The 18,402-nt window shown below is 43.2% G+C and overlaps 1 protein-coding gene across 8 annotated transcripts in view; it reads left to right on the forward strand.

Moving 5' to 3' along the window:
* Positions 1-18,402, forward strand: part of MAP4K4 (mitogen-activated protein kinase kinase kinase kinase 4) — a 164,959-nt gene that overhangs the window by 95,781 nt on the left and 50,776 nt on the right. For all 8 annotated transcript variants that reach the window (XM_065677712.1, XM_065677713.1, XM_065677716.1 and 5 more), the window contains exons 4-8: positions 7,506-7,631; positions 8,440-8,550; positions 11,353-11,443; positions 12,968-13,098; positions 16,611-16,665. In XM_065677712.1, coding sequence (XP_065533784.1) covers positions 7,506-7,631; positions 8,440-8,550; positions 11,353-11,443; positions 12,968-13,098; positions 16,611-16,665 — 514 coding nt within the window. The remainder of the gene's footprint in view (positions 1-7,505; positions 7,632-8,439; positions 8,551-11,352; positions 11,444-12,967; positions 13,099-16,610; positions 16,666-18,402) is intronic.

The raw sequence follows: 18,402 nt of genomic DNA on the forward strand, positions 1-18,402 counted from the left end.
AAGTAGAAAAGATGTGCAATTTGCTGCATTTGTGCTTAGAGCTTGCTTTCTCTCCAGCATCTGCGTTTCCTCTTGTTTGAGCGTGGCGCTTTGCATAAAGGAAATGGTTTTAATTTCTTTCGTTCACACACAGGCTTATTTTTCATATCTGCTAGCAAGCGCTTGTTCTGATCACAAAAAAAAGCGCCCTGACACTGGATATAGATTTGTGTATAACAACAGGCATTTTTAGTGTGAATAATAGTAATGGAAGCAGGGTACTAAACTTTTCCTCTTTTATGAGAGCTCTGAAGATGTCAGTACAAGGCTGGCTTGTTGCATAACTTGTAAGTAATACAGGCTTGATGAGGATGGACAGTTGAATTGTATAGCTGGGATAAACATGCAGTCTGAGCAGGAACCTCTTTGAAGTAATCATGACCAGAATCAAGGGACTAGCCTTGGAGATGGTTGAAGGGATTTACCCTTGGGTTTCTCTCTTGATTGTCTTAGGAAAAGCCCATGGCATCCTGGGGTTTTACTGGGGGAGGTCAGCAGCAGTGCAGGCTCTGTGCCTTCAGTGCAGCTCATTCAGTGACTAGCGAAGGCACCGGGAGCACGTCAGGCTAGAAAGAAAATACTGTTGTCAGAGTGATTGGCAAAGGAGGTGGTTTGGGGGAAGACAACAGAGAAGTATTGTCTGCTCATGGTTTCTGGCTTCTTCCTGCCTGCACGTGATTCTGTCTTCTGTGCTTGCACAATGGTGCTACACAGGCTTCTTCAGGCAGCGCTGGGACCCTGCTTAAGAGCTAAGCCATCCCTCTTGCTTTTTAGTCTTTCTTTTTAGTCTGCTTTGATTGTTGCTTTATGGCTGCAGTCTCAGAGATGGCACTATTGCGAACAATTTGGCTCGTTTTCTCTCTTGTTTCAGATGGTGCATTTAGCATGTAGTAGAGAGGGTGTTGTGCCAGGGAGAAATAAAGCAGCCTCTGTTCTTCGCGTGTGTTGGGGAGTGTGTTTCTAACCTGCTTGATGAAATCTTGCCACTGAAGGTAGCCGAGCGTGGTCATAAGGACAGCACTGTTCTGCCAGCCAGTTCTCAAGAAACTAGGGTTTTTTTGTGACCGTTGAAAAAGCGTCACAGCCGTGTTCTGCAATCAGCGCTGCGCTGCCAGTCTGCTGCTTCTGGCAGCGTGGCTCTGTGCCGGCAGCGGAAGCGGCTTGGAGGCTGTTGGGCAGCTTGCACTGAGGAGATGGGCTCCAGAAAGCTTGCAGATAGTAAAGCCCATGAAGGGCTTGCTCTGCATGGGTAGACAAGGGGCAGAGTCTGGGAGGCACCCACACAGTGATGGTGGGGCAGTGCTCACCACACATGCTGCTGCTTGATGGATGTTTAGTGCTCCTTCATTGGTACTGAGTATGTGGCACGATAGATGCATTCTCTTGAGGGAGAACAATCCAGAAGCCTTCTTCAGAAGTACGTGTTTGGAAAGGACTTGACAGATGCTGCAGAGAAATGAACATGTTGATGCCAGGGTGGGAATAGTCTTGTGGGTAAGGGGTCTGTGAAAAAGAGACCTTACACATGATGTGGACAGGGCAAGTGAGTGCTGGTGGTGAGAAGGTAATGGAGGAGAGAGACAGAAGGGACATAAAGTTGCATGAGATCTTTAGCTTCAGGGTAACAAAGCTCAAAGGTTCCATAAAAGACTGAAGAAAGATGGGATGTAATAAGAAAGTTGGAGGCCTTGTATGTTAGGATTTAGGAGGGACTGTATATGGACTTGTTAAATGTTTACTGCACGTCTTGATTAAAGTCTTTTCTTTTAAAGTTTCTTTCCCTCCCAAGAAGCCTGAGTTTGCTATTGTTTTTTAAGAAATATTTTATGTCATATTCCCAATTCCAACACTCCGCTGTAGCACTGGAGAGGATCGCATTTCTCCACATTGAGCTCTCTGTTCTGCAAGCTGCTCTGCTTTACAGCAGCTTCCTACCTTGGCAGTCACTGGCAAAGACTTGCCTGATGCTTAGTGTCTCATCGCTCTTGTGGTTAGGTTCCTCCCCAAACTAAAATCTCTTTCCCAGCTTGGAGGCAGTGCCACAGCTCCCAGTTCTGTGTGCAGTGCTGCCCCAGCTCTTCTCGCCAATACATCTCCCTCGTGTGTGAGAACTTTATTAATGAGTGTATATATTATGGATTCCAGCACCAGAAAAGGTCACCTATTGTGCTAGGCACTATTCAGACTTTCCTTGGCCTAGACATACTCTGCTCCCAATGGATGCCGGCCAGGTCTGGGCTTCAGGAGGGGGGAGAAGGGAGGATGTGACACACAAGCAGAGTGGTGGTTTGTAAATGTTGGTGTAGTGATTTACCCGGGGAGATTTTTTGGTTGTGTTTAGTGCCTTTTAGGATGTTTTATTTTTTCTAAATGTAGGTGGAGAACAGAAATTGAAAGTGAGAGGGAGCGGAAAGGAAAATGAGCTGCATTTCTTGTGGGTTTCTCCTGTTTTTCTTGAACTTGCATGTCAGGGGGAGTCAGTGAAAGAAGGGCCAAGTCATCATCATTTTGCTGCCTCTGAAGGCAGACTTAATTTTCACCACTCTGGGTATTTGTGGGTTAGTAGTTCCCTTCCTAGCACTGGGCTGAGGCTGTTGCCTGCTCCTCCACATGTATTCCAACTCTCCCATTCCATTAGCCATCAGTAGAGCTTGCGATCCTCAGCAGCTCAGCTTACTCTGAGACCCCAGGCAGAGCATTACCAGCTGCCGTTCTCCAGGCAGTGTAGCTCCCTGGTATTAGGCAGGCAGAATTTTGTGAGCAGCATTTGGAAAGCAAAGGAAAGGAGACTTGGAGGCCTTCTTTTCCCCATCTCCCTTTGCCTGTGTGTTTGGCTTTTCACTGTTGGGGAGCTGTGTTAATTCTGAAAGCACATGGCTGTAGCTTGAAATGCCTGGATGTGTTTGTGGAGGGACAGCTGAGATTTGTCACCATTTCATTTCTTAAATCAAAAAGGAAAGTTGCTGAAGGGACCAGTTTGTATGCTTATTCAAATTGATTTAGGGCAGCATAGAAATAATCTGGTGGGATAGGTAAACTTGCTCTTACCTTCATCACGGAACATTGTCTTGCTTTATCCTTACTTGGTTGTATTTTCTCATTTGTGTTTCCCATCATCGTCACAGTACTAGGGTAAATAGAAGCTTCTGAAATGGTTCTGAGTTTCTCCTCCCTGAGCTGTGCCATCCCTTGAGGGATTATTTTTATTTATTTGTTTATTTTGAGTTTACCTCCTCAAATAATTTCCTTGTGCTATAAAGCTTGGGGAAACACTGTTATTCCCCCTCTTACTCCCCAGGTGTGTTTCTGAGAGACAGATTCTTGGAGGGGTCTCATAACAGTTGCAGTGCTGGGGCAGGTCAGGACTCTTTTGCTTGGTCTCCTGAGGAACTAGACAATGATAATTAGGGAAGTAGATTAAAAAGGGGCAGGCATGAAGTGATTTTTCTTTTCCTTTGGTTGTGTCCTCCCTGCTTCTGGCACTTCTGGAGCTATAGTTCCCTTCTTCTTCCTCACTACCACCAGCAGAAGTCCTTCCAAATTCCTCATCTTCTGAGAGTTTGTAGAGGCAAGCAGGATTTTCTTGCAATAATGATGCAGGGGGGTTACCTTTGGAAAACAGCTTGACATGTTATCATTGAGTTGTTCACATTAATATTCCTAACGTGGATTTGCTCTAGTAGCTTTTGTTTGGGAGTTCCTCCACTGGCAATAATGGTCAGATATTTGAATCATTCAGATACTTAAATCATTGCAGTTTTTTAAATGGTGATGTAATCGAAATGACAAATAATTGAGTTGCCATCTGCATGCAGGAAAAATAATCCGATATTTAGCATGCAGCGATGAATGGAAGAGCAAGAGGAGTGGGGATTTTGTGCTATAGCCATAAGTGAGCTGATGGGGTGCCACTAGGTGGCAAGCTGAGAGGTAACGTGCCTGGTTTTATTTTTAATGTGCTAATTCAAATGGTTAGAAACAATCTCCATTTATGCAGGCTGGTTTCTGTGCAGGCATCGTGTGCAGTTTTTAGTCTTACAGGCAAAGTTGTTTTGATAAACAGCATTGCGGTTAGAAATCCCTAGAGATACTGACAAATCCATTTAATCTCTGAAGGGAAACACACGGAATGGGAGAGGAAAGCCGCTTCAAGCTTGATTTAACCACGTGAGTCTTGCAAAAGTATAGCTTACTGCAGAAATTACTGGTAATCAGACGTGCTGTCACAAACAGACAGCGAATGTATAAGTATAAAACACTTACACCAGCCCCATCACAGGCCAGACAAAGAAGGTTTCAATGGGAGTTTGTATCCACAGATAATGGCTTAAAGTGGTAATTGATGCCAGCTGCATAAAATCACTAGCAAGGGCTCACCAGCTGCCTCTCTCCTCCAAGAAGAAAGGATGTACTTTTGTATTACTTCATGAGAATGACAATCTCTCGCCTCAGTTGGTTTTAATTTTCTCCTTTTGTGATCCTGGCACCTCTGCAAAAGGAGGGACTGTTAGTGGTAGTGCAGGGCGTGTGTTGTCTGGACAAGGTGAGGGACCTTCTGTCTCTGAGGCTGGCTCACATGCCCAAATCCCAGGAGAGCCACCAACACATCTCCCTCCTGCACAGTAGGATTCCTGCACAGTAGGATCCCTGCTACAGGCTGCAGCCTGTCCTCCCAGTGGCACATGTGTCCATAAGGAGACCTGTGCGGAAATGGTCTTATCCGGTGAGATTTTTGGGTGGGATTCATCTCACCCTGATGCAAGACATCTGCAGGATTGGTGTCTGGATCTTGGCTAATGACCTCATCCTCCTTTTGTAGTTAGTGGGGGAGAAATAAACGCCGGTAGGGAGCGCATTGTTTGGTCCCTTTCAGATGTCCACATCAGGATGAAATCAGTTGGATCCTGGAAAAAAAGCTGTTCCTGAATCTGTAGCAGAACAATTTTGGTCTGGTCACCTTTATTTTATTTTTTTTATTTCTTTTCTTTTAATTTTACGCCAATTGTTGTACCCCAGTGGTACTGCAGACTTTCTCCATGCTGATTAATCCTCATGATAGTTCCTGTTGCCAGAAAGTCTTCAGGACTCAGTGCCAGGGAGATACTGATCCACACTAAGTAAGTGGCGTCCTCCAAAGGCCTGGCAAGAATTACTGAGTCCATTTATTTTTGTAGGCTGGAATTTGGACTGGCTCGAACTGTAGGTGAAATGCTGTTTGTGTTGTCAACAATCGCTCAATGATAGCTGAAATAGGAGTTTGGAACCATGAATAGCCTTAGTTAAGGGAGATGCTTGGGGTTGCTACAGGCCATTGAGCAGGTGCTTTGACACAGCCACAAGGAGAAACTGGAAGAGCAGTAATTGCCTGCAGTCTTCTGGGTCTGTGTGCACCTTTTCTGTTGTTGTTTGAGGGTTTTTTTGGGAGTGCTTGTTTTATTATCTTATTTTTCACAAATAGACCCTGTCTAAGCATTGCCATTTTGGCTGTTGTTACAATATGTAAACATGAAGAGCCTTTAGGACATCCTGCCCATTGTATTGTAAACGCTATTGTGTTCATGTGCTGAGGGTAGGAAGTCATTTTCATATGAAAATCTAAGTACAAAGTAGCAGATTAATCCAATTATCCATATTAACCCATCAGCAATTAGGTCCCAAACCAGTAAGTTTAATAAAGCTCCCCATACAGTTGTTGGTTTGTTGTTTTTTTTTTGGCCTAAATTCAAAGTTCAGTGTGGTAGTTTCAAGCATAAGCATGTATTCATATGGTCTGAATAAATAACAGAATCGCACAAAAACAAGGACACCAGAAGCGGCTGAGGAAGCACTGAGTTAGCTTTTGGCTCAAAAAGCTGTTCTGAAAACGCTTTCTCCCAGGGCTGCTGCTCACTGGGAACTTTGATTTAGAAGATTATTTTACTATTTTGTTCAGTGTTCCAGAAATACACAGTATTTTACTTAAAGATGTGTCATGAGAGGATTTAAGAATAGTTCATCCCTGGTGCATTTTGGGAATTCTCTCATAATAATTTATGAGTAAGCACTGCATCCCACTGTTAGTGTATGTGAAATAACTGTTTGCTTTGTAGTATGTGTTTTCTTCTGATAAAGCCAGGGCTACTAGTGTATATAAATAGTTAACATGTACTTAGTATTAACATCTGCATAAGTCATGAATAGGATATTCGATTGCTAGCATGGTAACAAATTACAAGGAAGTTTAAGGCTTAAAATGTTCTCATGTAATCAGCTTTGACATTACAGGATAATCAAAATATTGATGCTACCCTTTCCATCAGCCTGACACCCTAGGGAAACAGGGGTTTTGGTTTCTTCCTGGAATCAGTTTAAGGTAGACATTTTCCCCCTGGATATCCAAGGCTAGAAAACTGTGGAGCGAATAAAGATTGTGCCTAAAGGGGTAAACCCAGCTGCCTTTTCATTCATTGCCTTAAGAGGTGCTAGATGAAGGCTCTCACTGTCTAGGTGTGGTAAGAGAGCTGGGGGTACAATGGCGTTGTCTTATTCGGTATCCACTGGCAGCCTGCGTAGACATCACCTCAAAGCATGTGTGGATCCTTCCATGCAACACATCCTACCGTCACTTCATAACTGGATTGTGGGTGTTTTTAAGGAGTGGTTGCATAGTGTTGCCCATTTCAGCTCTTTGAAGGGGTGACCTCCTTTCACCCGAGCTACTCTCTGCTTGGCATCTCTCTGAGGTGGGGGGAGCCGGGGGAAATCCTTCCTCTGCCTTTGTGTCCCAGCATCCTGTTTACTGCCCTGGCTCCTGGCCCTCTCTTCCTGATGCACTTGCTCTTCCTCCATGGAGGCAGATGCAGGAGGAGGAAACTTGTGCACGAGGTGAATGCCTTGTCCACGCAGGGAGGGGAATTCCTGATCTCCAGCTCTGCTTTCCTGTGCCAGCCTCATGATGGCACCAGGGACCCTGCAGTCCCCACTGTGGGGGGACTCTACTCAGAGGGTGTGCTTTGGTGTCCACCTGCATTAAGCCACTGTTCTGGCTTTTAAATAGAAGTGGTTGCAATTTTAAAAATCCAAGGAGAAAAAAATGAGGAAGATGGAAATAATGCTCCTCTATCGTAAATTCACAGATTTTTCCGGTTTCCTAGTTCTCTGGGTTACGTAGAATAAAAGCCTTCTAGCTATATATTTGCGTAAGGTATTACAAGCGTAGGGGTTTTAAACAGATCCTGTCTTGCTCCATTACTGTATGAAGTCCAGTGCATCCTTCATTGCTTTTTTTTCACTATTAAAAACTTGGGAAAGTACAGGTCTGTTTTAGACCATCTCAATAAACAGGATTTTGATGAATGTCTGCTGAGCATGATGCTGGTATAAATTGAACTTTAAAAAAATCTGCTTTTGTGAAAGAGAAGAGGAAATAAATAATGCATGTGGTGTGTTAAACATGTTTTTTGTGGTTTATCCTTTTTCCCCAAAAGGACGAAGAAGAAGAAATCAAACTGGAGATTAATATGCTAAAGAAATATTCTCATCATAGAAATATTGCAACTTATTATGGTGCTTTCATTAAGAAGAGTCCTCCAGGACATGATGACCAACTGTGGGTAAGCAGATATTTCTCAAGCATGTTCATAATTTTTTCCCTTTTGGATATAGTTTGAGGATGACAGATATATCACGTTATGGAAAGACAAACTAATAGAATTTGGTGCTTGCCTGAACGCATAGATAGCTGAACCACATAGGCTAATCATGCATCCTTAAGAGGATGGCTGAACCAAGATTCATTGCTATTAGCAATGGATTTGCTCTTTAAGTAACTTTTCCCCCTGTTTCCCAGATGGATAGTAATGTGTTTCTTGGGAACAAGGCAGATGAACTGAGCAGTAAGAATGTGTGGCTGTTAAAAAAAAGGCTGCACTTGAGAATTGTACCCATTACGTTTCTCATCCCACTTCATCTACACCCTCTAGAGTATTAAAGTTTGGGCTTGAAATGGCAGGGTACAGACATCAGTGTATGTTCTTCCATAAATAAATGTGAGTTAAAGATATGAAGATGTGTTGCAATGGTGTGATCAGTTTGATTCCTTCAGCATTGGATGTGCTCTTACTGCTGTTGCTGCTAATGCATTTTGCATAGCTGAGCAAGTCCAGATTCCCAGCATTAAATTACAGTGATTAAATCAGTCCTTGAAAATGTGGTAACTAATGTGAGACATATTCCATATATGTCTGACACACACTGGAGACATTTGGTTTGAATCCGTTTTCCAGGCAGAGATGTAGAATAAATGATACTCTGTGCTTCATGAGGGTTTCCCAAATCAGTGGTGCAACCTGATCTTTTTGCTTCACTAGACAGCTGGGAACTGTGTTTAATGTTGGTTGCATGCTGATATTTGTTTTGCAGCTTGTTATGGAGTTTTGTGGAGCCGGCTCTATCACAGACCTTGTGAAGAACACGAAAGGGAATACTCTGAAAGAAGACTGGATAGCATATATCTCCAGAGAGATTCTCCGGGTAAGGAAAATAATCTGCTCCACTTGAAAACACAGAAACACTCTTACAGAGATGTAGCCTAGCTTGAGGTTCTGCAAGAAGCTGTTTCTCATCAATCCCGTTAGCTGGGAGAGTACTGGGGAGCAGATAGATGTCTGCTCCACATCATTTAACTCGGTGTGAATTGTACTGTATTGTAACAGCAGCCTTGCAGAAAATAGCAGTTTTTAGTCAAGAGAAGTCAAGGGAAAGAACCAGTGACCTTACCTAGTAGAAGCTGTGAAACAGCTGCCATAAGACACTGCTTCTGAGAAGCTTAAGGTTGTAACAGCATCGTAACACAATAGGGTGTGGAATGGTCTTTTCCAAATGTGCTTTCAGCCATAAATGACTGCTCCTAATCAAGTCTGTGGAGGAAGGGGGTTTTTGGCCCAGGCTAGCAGTCAGGGTTTCTGTACTGCCATGAGCTCTCATACTGCGGATTCCTGCAGTCTGTCTAGAGCAAGTAGCTATGTTGTACGTGGCTGTGGGCTGTGTAGTGCTAGCAGATGGCACTGTAAAAGTTTTCCAGGAAGAGGGTTGCCACTTACCAGTTTTTCTAAAACTGAAGCTTTAACTGATTACTCTTCGCATTTAATTTCCAGTTGGTAGACTTTAAGTGCTTTTTGAATTGTCATTTGTTTGCTGTACTAAGTAAATCTGGTATGGTTTTCCTTGTGCTTCTTTGTAAAACAAATTGCCTCCTACCCAGACCACTACACAGTATGTTTGTTCAGTTGCCTCATCATAAATGAAGTTCTGAAGAGCTTTATGTTAAAGGAAACCACCACTGGCTCTTGCATAAATCAATGCTGCTGTGGTCTGTGTTGCACGTTTGCTCTGCCTTGGCAAATTCTAAGATGGTGAGGGAGGGAGATGGATGATTCCGGTCTCTTGCTCCAATTCCAAATGCTAGGAGAGTCCAGCTGCTGGTGTTCGGGCTGGTTGTTTATGAGGGAGAAAGAAGAGTTGCATACCTACTGATGGTTATATTTAAAATCAAATAGATAGCATTCTTTAATGCAAGGAAAGCTAACTTCTGCAGGACTGCTCTTATGCTTAATTTGAGAACTGTGTCACCTTGGAGGTATTGCATGCTATGTTGCATTCATCCTGGGTTCTCCTTATGTAAAGTAGTTAACAATCACTAAGAGGAAAAAATGATTTACCTCAGAGAAGAGTTAGGTGAAAGCTATTTTCTCATTCCTGTGAGAGATTAGCAAAAGGAGCCTTCATTGCTTGCCAGAAGGAACTGGAATATCTGGAAAGAAGGAATGTTAAACTCACATTGCTGTGAGACATTGCAAAACCTGAATCGACACCGAATTTGTCATAGAGGAGACAGGTTGTGTAACAGAAAGTTAAAATGAGCTAAAGTGCCAAGGATCAGTGCAGGTAGAGACAGAGGTGAGGGTTGACCCATTTGGAGGGGCCTGGGGGCTGCAGGAGTACAGAGACATGCTCCTCTGTCTCCTGCCAGCACTTTGCAAACACGAATGTGTTTTTCAGTAAGGCTAGATGGTACTCTGGAGAGAACAGACGATTATCTCTTTGGCTGGGTCGGTGTAGCACAAGGCTTTAAAAAGTATCCTGCATGAAGCTGTGGAAAAGCCTGCATTCCTGTGAAAAATAAGACGATGCTTAGCATTAGCAGCCAGCAAAGGGTCTTGGGGACATGAGCCGTTCACTTGATCTGCTCGTGACATGTGTGGGGAGGAGCTGAGCATGGTGGGGTTTTTTGTCACGCTCATTAACTCTTTTAAAAAAAGAAAATAGCCCAATGGTTATGTAGGCAAACTGGTAAATGATCATTTAATGAAGAACATGTGTTAGGAAATATTTCTCTACAGCAACCACTACTCTTTAACCTCTTGCAGCTGTAAAGGTTCTATTTCTTTATTTTTCATAAAACATTAAAAGCCTGTGAGGGCAACACGAACAGGCAAGACGATCCCACTGGAGACTACAATTTTCCGAGCAGAGAGCTGAGGAGAAACCAAAATACAGGCAGTTGCTAAGAGGGTTGCCTGTTGTTCTCCCAATTACATTAGAGAGTGAAATGCAACATATGTCTTCCTCAGCCCTCCCTCCACATGGCTAATGCTCTGGGGCATGCATCCAGGTGCTGTCTCAACAAAAAGCACCGTATGCCAGGAGGTTTTGTTTCCTTTGGAAAAGTAGAAAGTCATACTTTTTTTTTTTTTTATTCCTTTTGCATGTGTTTCGGAACAGTTATCAGGCTTCATGGCCAGAACTGCAGCTTTGCAGCAGAGCTTTTGATTGTCACCAGTTGTTCCTTGTCCTCAAGCATAACTGCCAGTCTATCACCCCTCTACACCCTTCTTGGGGGTGCATATATGCATGTTCATGCTGCCTCCTCTCTTCCTTCACTCCCCTCCCTGGACTAAATTCTGGGTGACCCTGTGTGTGCCGGATGTCAGTGACATACGCTAACACTGATGCCATTTACAGTGTCAGTGTGTTTCTGGGAGCTGAACTTTTCTTCATGTGGCAGCTGAGAGGTGTTTGCACAGTGCAGATATTGGGCTTTGTTTAGGTACAGCTTGTGTGTGACCTGGGGCCTCTGTCCCTGCTCCATTACCAAAAGCTATGCGGGTGGTGTGCTACTACAAAAGTTCCCATGGGTCCCATTGCATCCAACATCTGAGCAAGAGCCAAGACCCCATGCTATGGACTTTGGGGGTGCTGGGAATAGGTAGCCTGTTGCTAAACAAAAAACCGAATTCTGAACATCCCCTCCTTCATTTCTTCTCTTTAATTCAGGGGTTGGCACATCTTCATGCCCATCATGTGATTCACAGGGATATCAAAGGGCAAAATGTGTTGTTAACAGAGAATGCAGAAGTGAAACTCGGTAAGTAGGCATGCACATCCACTTCCTCATTCGTTCAGCCTTTGCTTTTATCATGTTTCCAAATCAAGTTAGTCTTTTAAAAGCCCTGCAACATGTTCTGTAGCATGAGTGCTCTGTCACTGCTCCTATGTGGATTGAGGCCCTGCATGTGTTTCCTCCTGCTTCAGGAAGATGGAATGCAGGTTGTTGTATTTCATTAGGTGAGGTTGGCTTTCATGCCAGGATCAGTGTGGGGATCATTTTATTTCCCCCACCAAGCTGTGTGTGACTTGTGTTCATTCTGATTACCTTTATTCTGGACTTGGGAAGTCACTGGAGTGTCTGTTCTATTTAGCTTTAATAGCACCTACTGTTCAGGTTCTAGACACAAAAATACAATCAGGACAGCACTCTCAAGGCACATCAAACTTAAAACACAGTTCCAGCTCTGACATGCCTGCCGAAAACCACGCTCATCCCTGGCCTCCTCCTCTTTCCCTTCCAAGTGGACATACTCTTTTTTTTTATTCCGTAATCTGTCTCTTCCAGTTACTGCACACTTTAACCTGAGTTTGTATCACACTGCACTAGCCACCTTTTTCTGGTTAAATATAGAGCCATGCTGAAGCCCTCCCACCCAGCCCACATCCCTTCTGTTTTGTATTACACCTTCCTGCAGCACAAGGCATGGGAAGATGTCCTGGCTGCTGGAGGAGGAAGCTCTCAGGAGAGCTTTCCTCCTTCTGGTCCAAAGTGGAGCACAGTAGCTCCCAAACCATAGCTGCCACTGAACTCATCTACGCAAGTTTGTTGGTGTCACCCAGCTGATGGATTCAGTGAAGCTGAGACAGCCCTCGTAGAGCAGAAGCAGTTGTTACTATAGAAAGACATATATCACTGTGGTTGTGAACAGGAAGAAACCACCCTTGTAATGTAATTGCCTTCTAGTGAAACAGGCATCTGTTCTGCAACCTATATGTGTATGTGTGTGTGGTTAAAGTTAGCACCTCTTGAATAAGCCTAACCTTCTGCTCTGTGCGTTAGAGCAGAGAGCAGTTCCCTGAGCAATAGATAATTTTTGCTGTCCAGTTTTAGAGCAGAAAAGGTGGACAGCTGAAAGGGAGATATGTTCATGCATATTGTTTTCTCATAGCATGAGAGGATGAGAGGTACCTCTGAGAAGCAGCTCCTTCTGTATAGGTAAAGGTGCTTGGCTTCACCATTTGGGAAGGGACTAGCCCTTCCTTAGCCTCCCAGGCAGTACTTTTGCAGCTGTATGCTGCCTTCTGCACAGGGAGGCTGGTCACAAGTGCAGGAGAGGTGGTTGTATGCTGCTGTGTCCCTTGAAGCTTGTGGTCCAGGCACATTGCATGTGAACCACCAGGGCTTGGCTGCCTCACTATTAGTCGTCATATTTCTCCCCAGCATGGTTCTCCCATGTGGCACATCCACAGGGTTTTATTTCCAACTCACCTTGCAGAAGTAATCATTGCATTATTTTTTCCCTTCTTATTTTATTTTATTTTACTCTTTTCCCACCCGCAGTGGATTTCGGTGTGAGCGCTCAGCTGGACAGGACAGTTGGCAGGAGAAACACTTTTATTGGAACTCCGTACTGGATGGCTCCAGAAGTTATTGCCTGTGATGAAAATCCAGATGCTACGTATGATTACAGAGTAAGAGAGTCCTGTTCACACAAAAAAAAACCCAGCAAACTAGCATACAAAAACTATGCAGTTACAGTATGAACATCCTGGAATGATAGCAGTTTTTGAGACTTCTTATGCTTGGTAGGAGTGACACTGTTTTGTGTAGGTACATTCTTACTACAGGAGTACAAGGTATGGGTACTGTCAAATTGTGACCTTTAACAGTTGCTGTAACTTGTATTATCATAGCTTTGAGACATAAGGAGTATAGGACTTCAGTGTGCTGTAGGTGCTCAGAGAAGGGAAAAAAGTTTACCTGGAAACACTCGTGTTCTCAATTTGTATAATGATTGTACCTTAAATTGTGTTAGACTGTGTCCCAGTTATTGTAGTAACCCCAGAAGAATGCATTTTAGGTGTTGCTTTAAATAGAAGCACCGTCTGGAGAGCCAGTGAAGTGCAGAAGGACCTCTTTAAACTGTGCCTATTCCTCATTTCAAAATACATTTACATGTTGATAAAAAATTATCCATCACAACATTTCTCAGCAAATAATTTTTAATGTAGTTTGCTGCAAACAAAAGATTCAATTACAGCAAAACCTGTAACTGGCTTGATGGTGTATGTGCCACCATTAAGAATGTTATGTGTGTGTATTTGAAGTTAAATTTCTCTAGTGAAAGCATATTGTAATCTTAAAAATTCTTCTCGGGTAGCTTTAATGAAAGCACAAGGAAAAAACAAATGTGAAAATACACTTCTAAAAAAGATCTTGGACTAACGCAGTTGTTCCAACTTCTAACCAAGGGCAGCTAAGATACCAGCCTGTGATTAAGGCCTTACAATGACTTTCAGAGCTGAACATCAATTAGATGAATTTGCTGAGATTGATAGTGATGTTAGCTATCTGTATGTTTGTGTGTGTCTATTTAAAAAAGCCAGATTATTTGAATTGGTGTGTTTGTACCTTTTGACTGAAATTGATCAGATTGACCCTATTTGTCTTGATTTAATCGCTTTTTACATCCATCAGGACATTGTACTAAAGATAATGCTTTATATCTTTGCAGATAGAGTTATTAGGTAGGAAGGGTGGCTATTAAATTATCTAGTAATGGAGAAGAACTTTCTTCAGCATTTGTTAATGCAGTAGTGATGTGAAAAATAACTCCCTGTGCCTCTGAAGGCACCTGTTTATTGTTTCCGGTAGGACCTGTAGGGCTCTCTCCCCCAAAAACCTCATGGTTGAAAGATTTTGTAAGATCAAGAGTCTGTGCAGTTTAGCTTAAATGGCTGGATTGGACCAAGACAAAAGTGCCTTGCTGGATCGGAAAAGGCAAAATACTTCTCTGCTTGTAGTAAACGAGCTTATTTGCTCATTAGTTCTGAGTAATTTTTTTAAACATCGCTACTATGACCAGAAATGAAGACTGTTTTGCTCAACCTCAGCTCTCTTTCAGCAGGAGCTTTCTTGGGGAGATTATTCCAATGGCTGACTGATCTCATTGTGAAATATTTACCTCTTGTGTCTAGTCAGAATCTCCCCCAGAGTAACTTGTGCCTGTTACCCCTTGTCATGTCCATGTGACTCTTGTAAAAAGGAGTCTTTAAATACTGGAACTTGGCGATAAGGCCTCCCTGAGCCTTCTTTTCTCAAGGCTGAACAAACCGAGCTCATTCAGTCTTTTCTCATACAGCAGGCTCCCAGTCTTTTGGTCTTTTTTGGGGTCCTTCGTTGAATCCTCATCAGCCTGTCCACATCTATTTTTGTATAACGGGGACTAAAACTGCAGTATTCCAGGTGTGGCCTGACAAACACTGAGTAGAGTGGGATAAAGACTTCTTTATCTCTGGTGGTGCTGACTTTTTTGATGTCACCCGGCACCGTGTTGGCTTTCTTTGCCAAAGCAGCACATTGTTTGCTTATATAGAGCTTGTTGTCCACCAAGACCCCAAGGTCCCTTTCCAAAGAACTGCTTCCCAGCCAGGGATATCACAGGCTGTGCTGCACTTCTGGATTGTGTATATCCAGGTGCAAGACCTTATATTTATCCTTCTTGAACTTCATAAGGTTCTTGTTAGCCCACTCTTCCAGCCTGTCCAGGTCATCCTGCAGGGTGGCTCTTGCTCCCAAAGTGTCCACTTCTCTACTCAATTTGGTATTGGCAAACTTCATCGGGGTGCACTTGATCCCATAATCCAGGTCATTTATGAAGGTACCAAACAGCACTGGGCTCAGTAATGATCCCTGTGAGACCTCACTGGTAATGGATTGCAAGCTGGGAAAGGAGCTATTCACCACGACGGTCTCGATGCGGCCTGGTAGCCAGTTCCTCGCTAACCGCACTGACCACTCGTCAGGACCGTGATGTGTCAATTTCTCTAGTAGGAGGTTGTGAAAACTGGATAGAAAGCCTTGGAGAAATGCAGGTAGACAATGTCCATCATTAGCCCCACATCAACTGAGCAGGTTACTTTGTCATAGAAGGCAGTCAGGTTTGTCAAGCATGATTTGCCCCTGGTGTATCCATGCTGGCTTTTCCCAATCATGTGCTTCATTTGACTTGTAATAGCCCCTAGGAGGTTTCTCTCCATCACTTTCCTGGAGACTGAAGTAAGACTGATGGACCTATAATTTTGAGGATCCTCCTTTAAGCCCTTCTGGCAGATGGGGATGACATTTGCTTTCCTCCAGTTTTCTGGGATGACCCCCTATCTCCACAACTTCTCAGAGATTATGGGAGAGTGGCTTTGCAATGACATGAGCCAGCTCTTTTAACACCCTTGGACAGACACTGTCAGAGCCCACCTATGTGTAGGGGTCAAGCTCCTGCAATAGCTCATATACCAACTCTTCCTTCACTGATGGTGGATCTGTGGTTGCATCAGCCTCGAGTTTAGTTCCCAAGGCCTTGGTCCCAGCAATGCTGATAAACACAGAGATGAAGAAAGTGTTGAGAACCTCTGCCTTTAAAGTGTTATTGGTGACTGATTCACCTTGCCTGTTTAACAGCAGGCCAGTATTTTTCTTCTGCTTCTGCTTGTTATTTATGTACCCGAATCATAGAATCAACTAGGTTGGAAAAGATATGCAAGATCAAGTCCAACATTTCTTGTAGTTTTTGGCATCTCTGGCCAATTTCAATTCTAGCTGAGCTTGTGCTTTTCAAACTGCATCTCTGCACACCCTGACAATGCCCTTGTTCAGTCCTTTGTAAGCAGGGGAATATTAAAAAAAATCTGTTGTCTCATAGAGTTAGATTTCAGGCAAATATATTTTTCATTGTTGTAATGTGAAAGTATTTTCATACGTTATTTGAAAGGGTTGTTTGCGTACTCTGTAGGGATACGCATGGGCATTTCTGCATATGTATGTGTATTTTATGAAAAGTATGACGCTGTTACAAGAAAAATGTAGCTTGTATTGTTTAAATAGCTGTGGTATTTGGTTTCGGTCTCACCTACAGGGCCTCTGTAAATAGTACTGTCTGAATGGGTAAATCCACCTACTAACATATGGTGTCTCTCTTTTTATGCAGAGTGACCTTTGGTCATGCGGCATTACAGCCATAGAGATGGCAGAAGGAGCTCCCCGTAAGTGATACATACGCTGCTCCAGTGGGCTGATTAAGACTGAAACATATACTTGGGAGATGCTGGTTGTAATCTAAGCCTAGTTTTGAGGTTTCCAAAAGTATCCTCATGTTATTTCTGTTCTCTTTGGTTTTGCCTGCCATATAAAAATAAAATCCCATAAATAGCAATGCTTTCGATAAAGATAGGATTGTGTTTAAGCAGTTACAGTGCAGACTGGAGTAATTCAATTTCTATAGCAGGAATATTGGAAGCTAATCGAGTGTCAGACTTCCTTCCTGTGGGTAGTATATTGTGTTTTGGAGTTGCGTCCCGATTTTTGTATGGCCTGGCCTGGGATGCTGAAACCTCAGCCAGGGAGAGGAACAGTGGGGCCTCGAGAAAACCGACCTTAATGGAAGAAGCATCTGTAGCAATTGTTTCTGTGTCGGCTTTCTGTCGGTCTGGGTAATGCTAACATTGCTTCTCCTTTTGTTTCCACTCGTCAGTGGGTGGTGTTGATCTTCAGTGGCATGACTCAAACTATAAATCCACCTTCAACACAAAGTGTTGAACTTAATGCTCCCTGCTTGAGAATCCTGATCTGCTGTTAGGGGTATTTTTGAGAGAGAAACCTGGAAACCAAAAATGCACAACTTCTAATAGCTTATTTTCTGAATAATATAGCTTATTCTTTCTGAATGTGAAGGCAGACAGCAGATAGGTGCAAGGAGGGCAGAAAGATTTGAAAAGAAATTAGGCATGATGTTTTGGCGTTTAATGATAATTTTTATGGGAGTCCTTACTGAACCGTTGCTACTCTCACTTGCAGCTGGAGCTCTGTATTTAAAAATAACAGCCTAAGGAACCTATGATTCAGTTAATTAATTTTTTTTCTAAACATAAGCAACTACCACCACCACACAACAGCCTAGCTTGAAACCTTTGTCTTTGAAATAATCAAGCTGAAATGAAGTATTGATATTTTCCTAGCTAAAATATGGACATTTCGTTACAGCTGCTGCCTGATCTTTTTGTTGTTGTTGTTAAGGTGAAATTTATAAATCCAGTCACAATGCTCTTGTTCTGATTCGTGTTTTAGGAGGTGTAATGGTTTTGTTTGTTTTTTTTTTAATCCCTAATTGCACATTTGCGTGAATGCCCATGTGAGAGCTGCTCCCTGGACACCTCAGCCAGCACTGTATTAATAGGGTTTGAGCTACCACTTAACCTCCTTTTTGTCATACCTTTTTGTTTAGTGCATTGGGTTGCCTGGATGGCTTTCAATTAGAAGCTGTGTCCATGGGTTTTGTAAGCCTGGAATTGAACAATAATAATTTTTAATTTCCAAACCAAAGCAGAGCTTGGCCCCAATTTCTGTAAAAGCACAAGAGGGGCATTTGAGAAGTAAGCAAGAATCCAGTGTGAATTCTGAACAACTCTTGCCTTGGTCTGTCCTCTGGCATGTGGGCTCTCCCTCCTTCTCCCGTGGCAGCTGAAGAGTCCATCTCTAAGCTTGATGGCCTCATGGGATCCACAGACATCCAAGGGACTTCTCTGCCAAGCTTGTGACCCCTTATTTCTGAATCCAGAATCCTCTTCACATCAGTCTGTTTCTCCTGAATTTCTGTTGTGTGGAAAACCTTACCTCTTCCTCCAGTGATTGTTCAGGCTGAGACTGGTGCTGAAAGAGGTCGAGTATAGGAAGATGGTAAAAGCCAGAGGATTTGCTTCTAGTGACTTTTCTTGGGCAGCTTC

This window comes from Lathamus discolor, chromosome 4 (genome assembly GCF_037157495.1).
Source record: "Lathamus discolor isolate bLatDis1 chromosome 4, bLatDis1.hap1, whole genome shotgun sequence".
NCBI classification, from domain to species: Eukaryota; Metazoa; Chordata; class Aves; order Psittaciformes; family Psittacidae; genus Lathamus; species Lathamus discolor.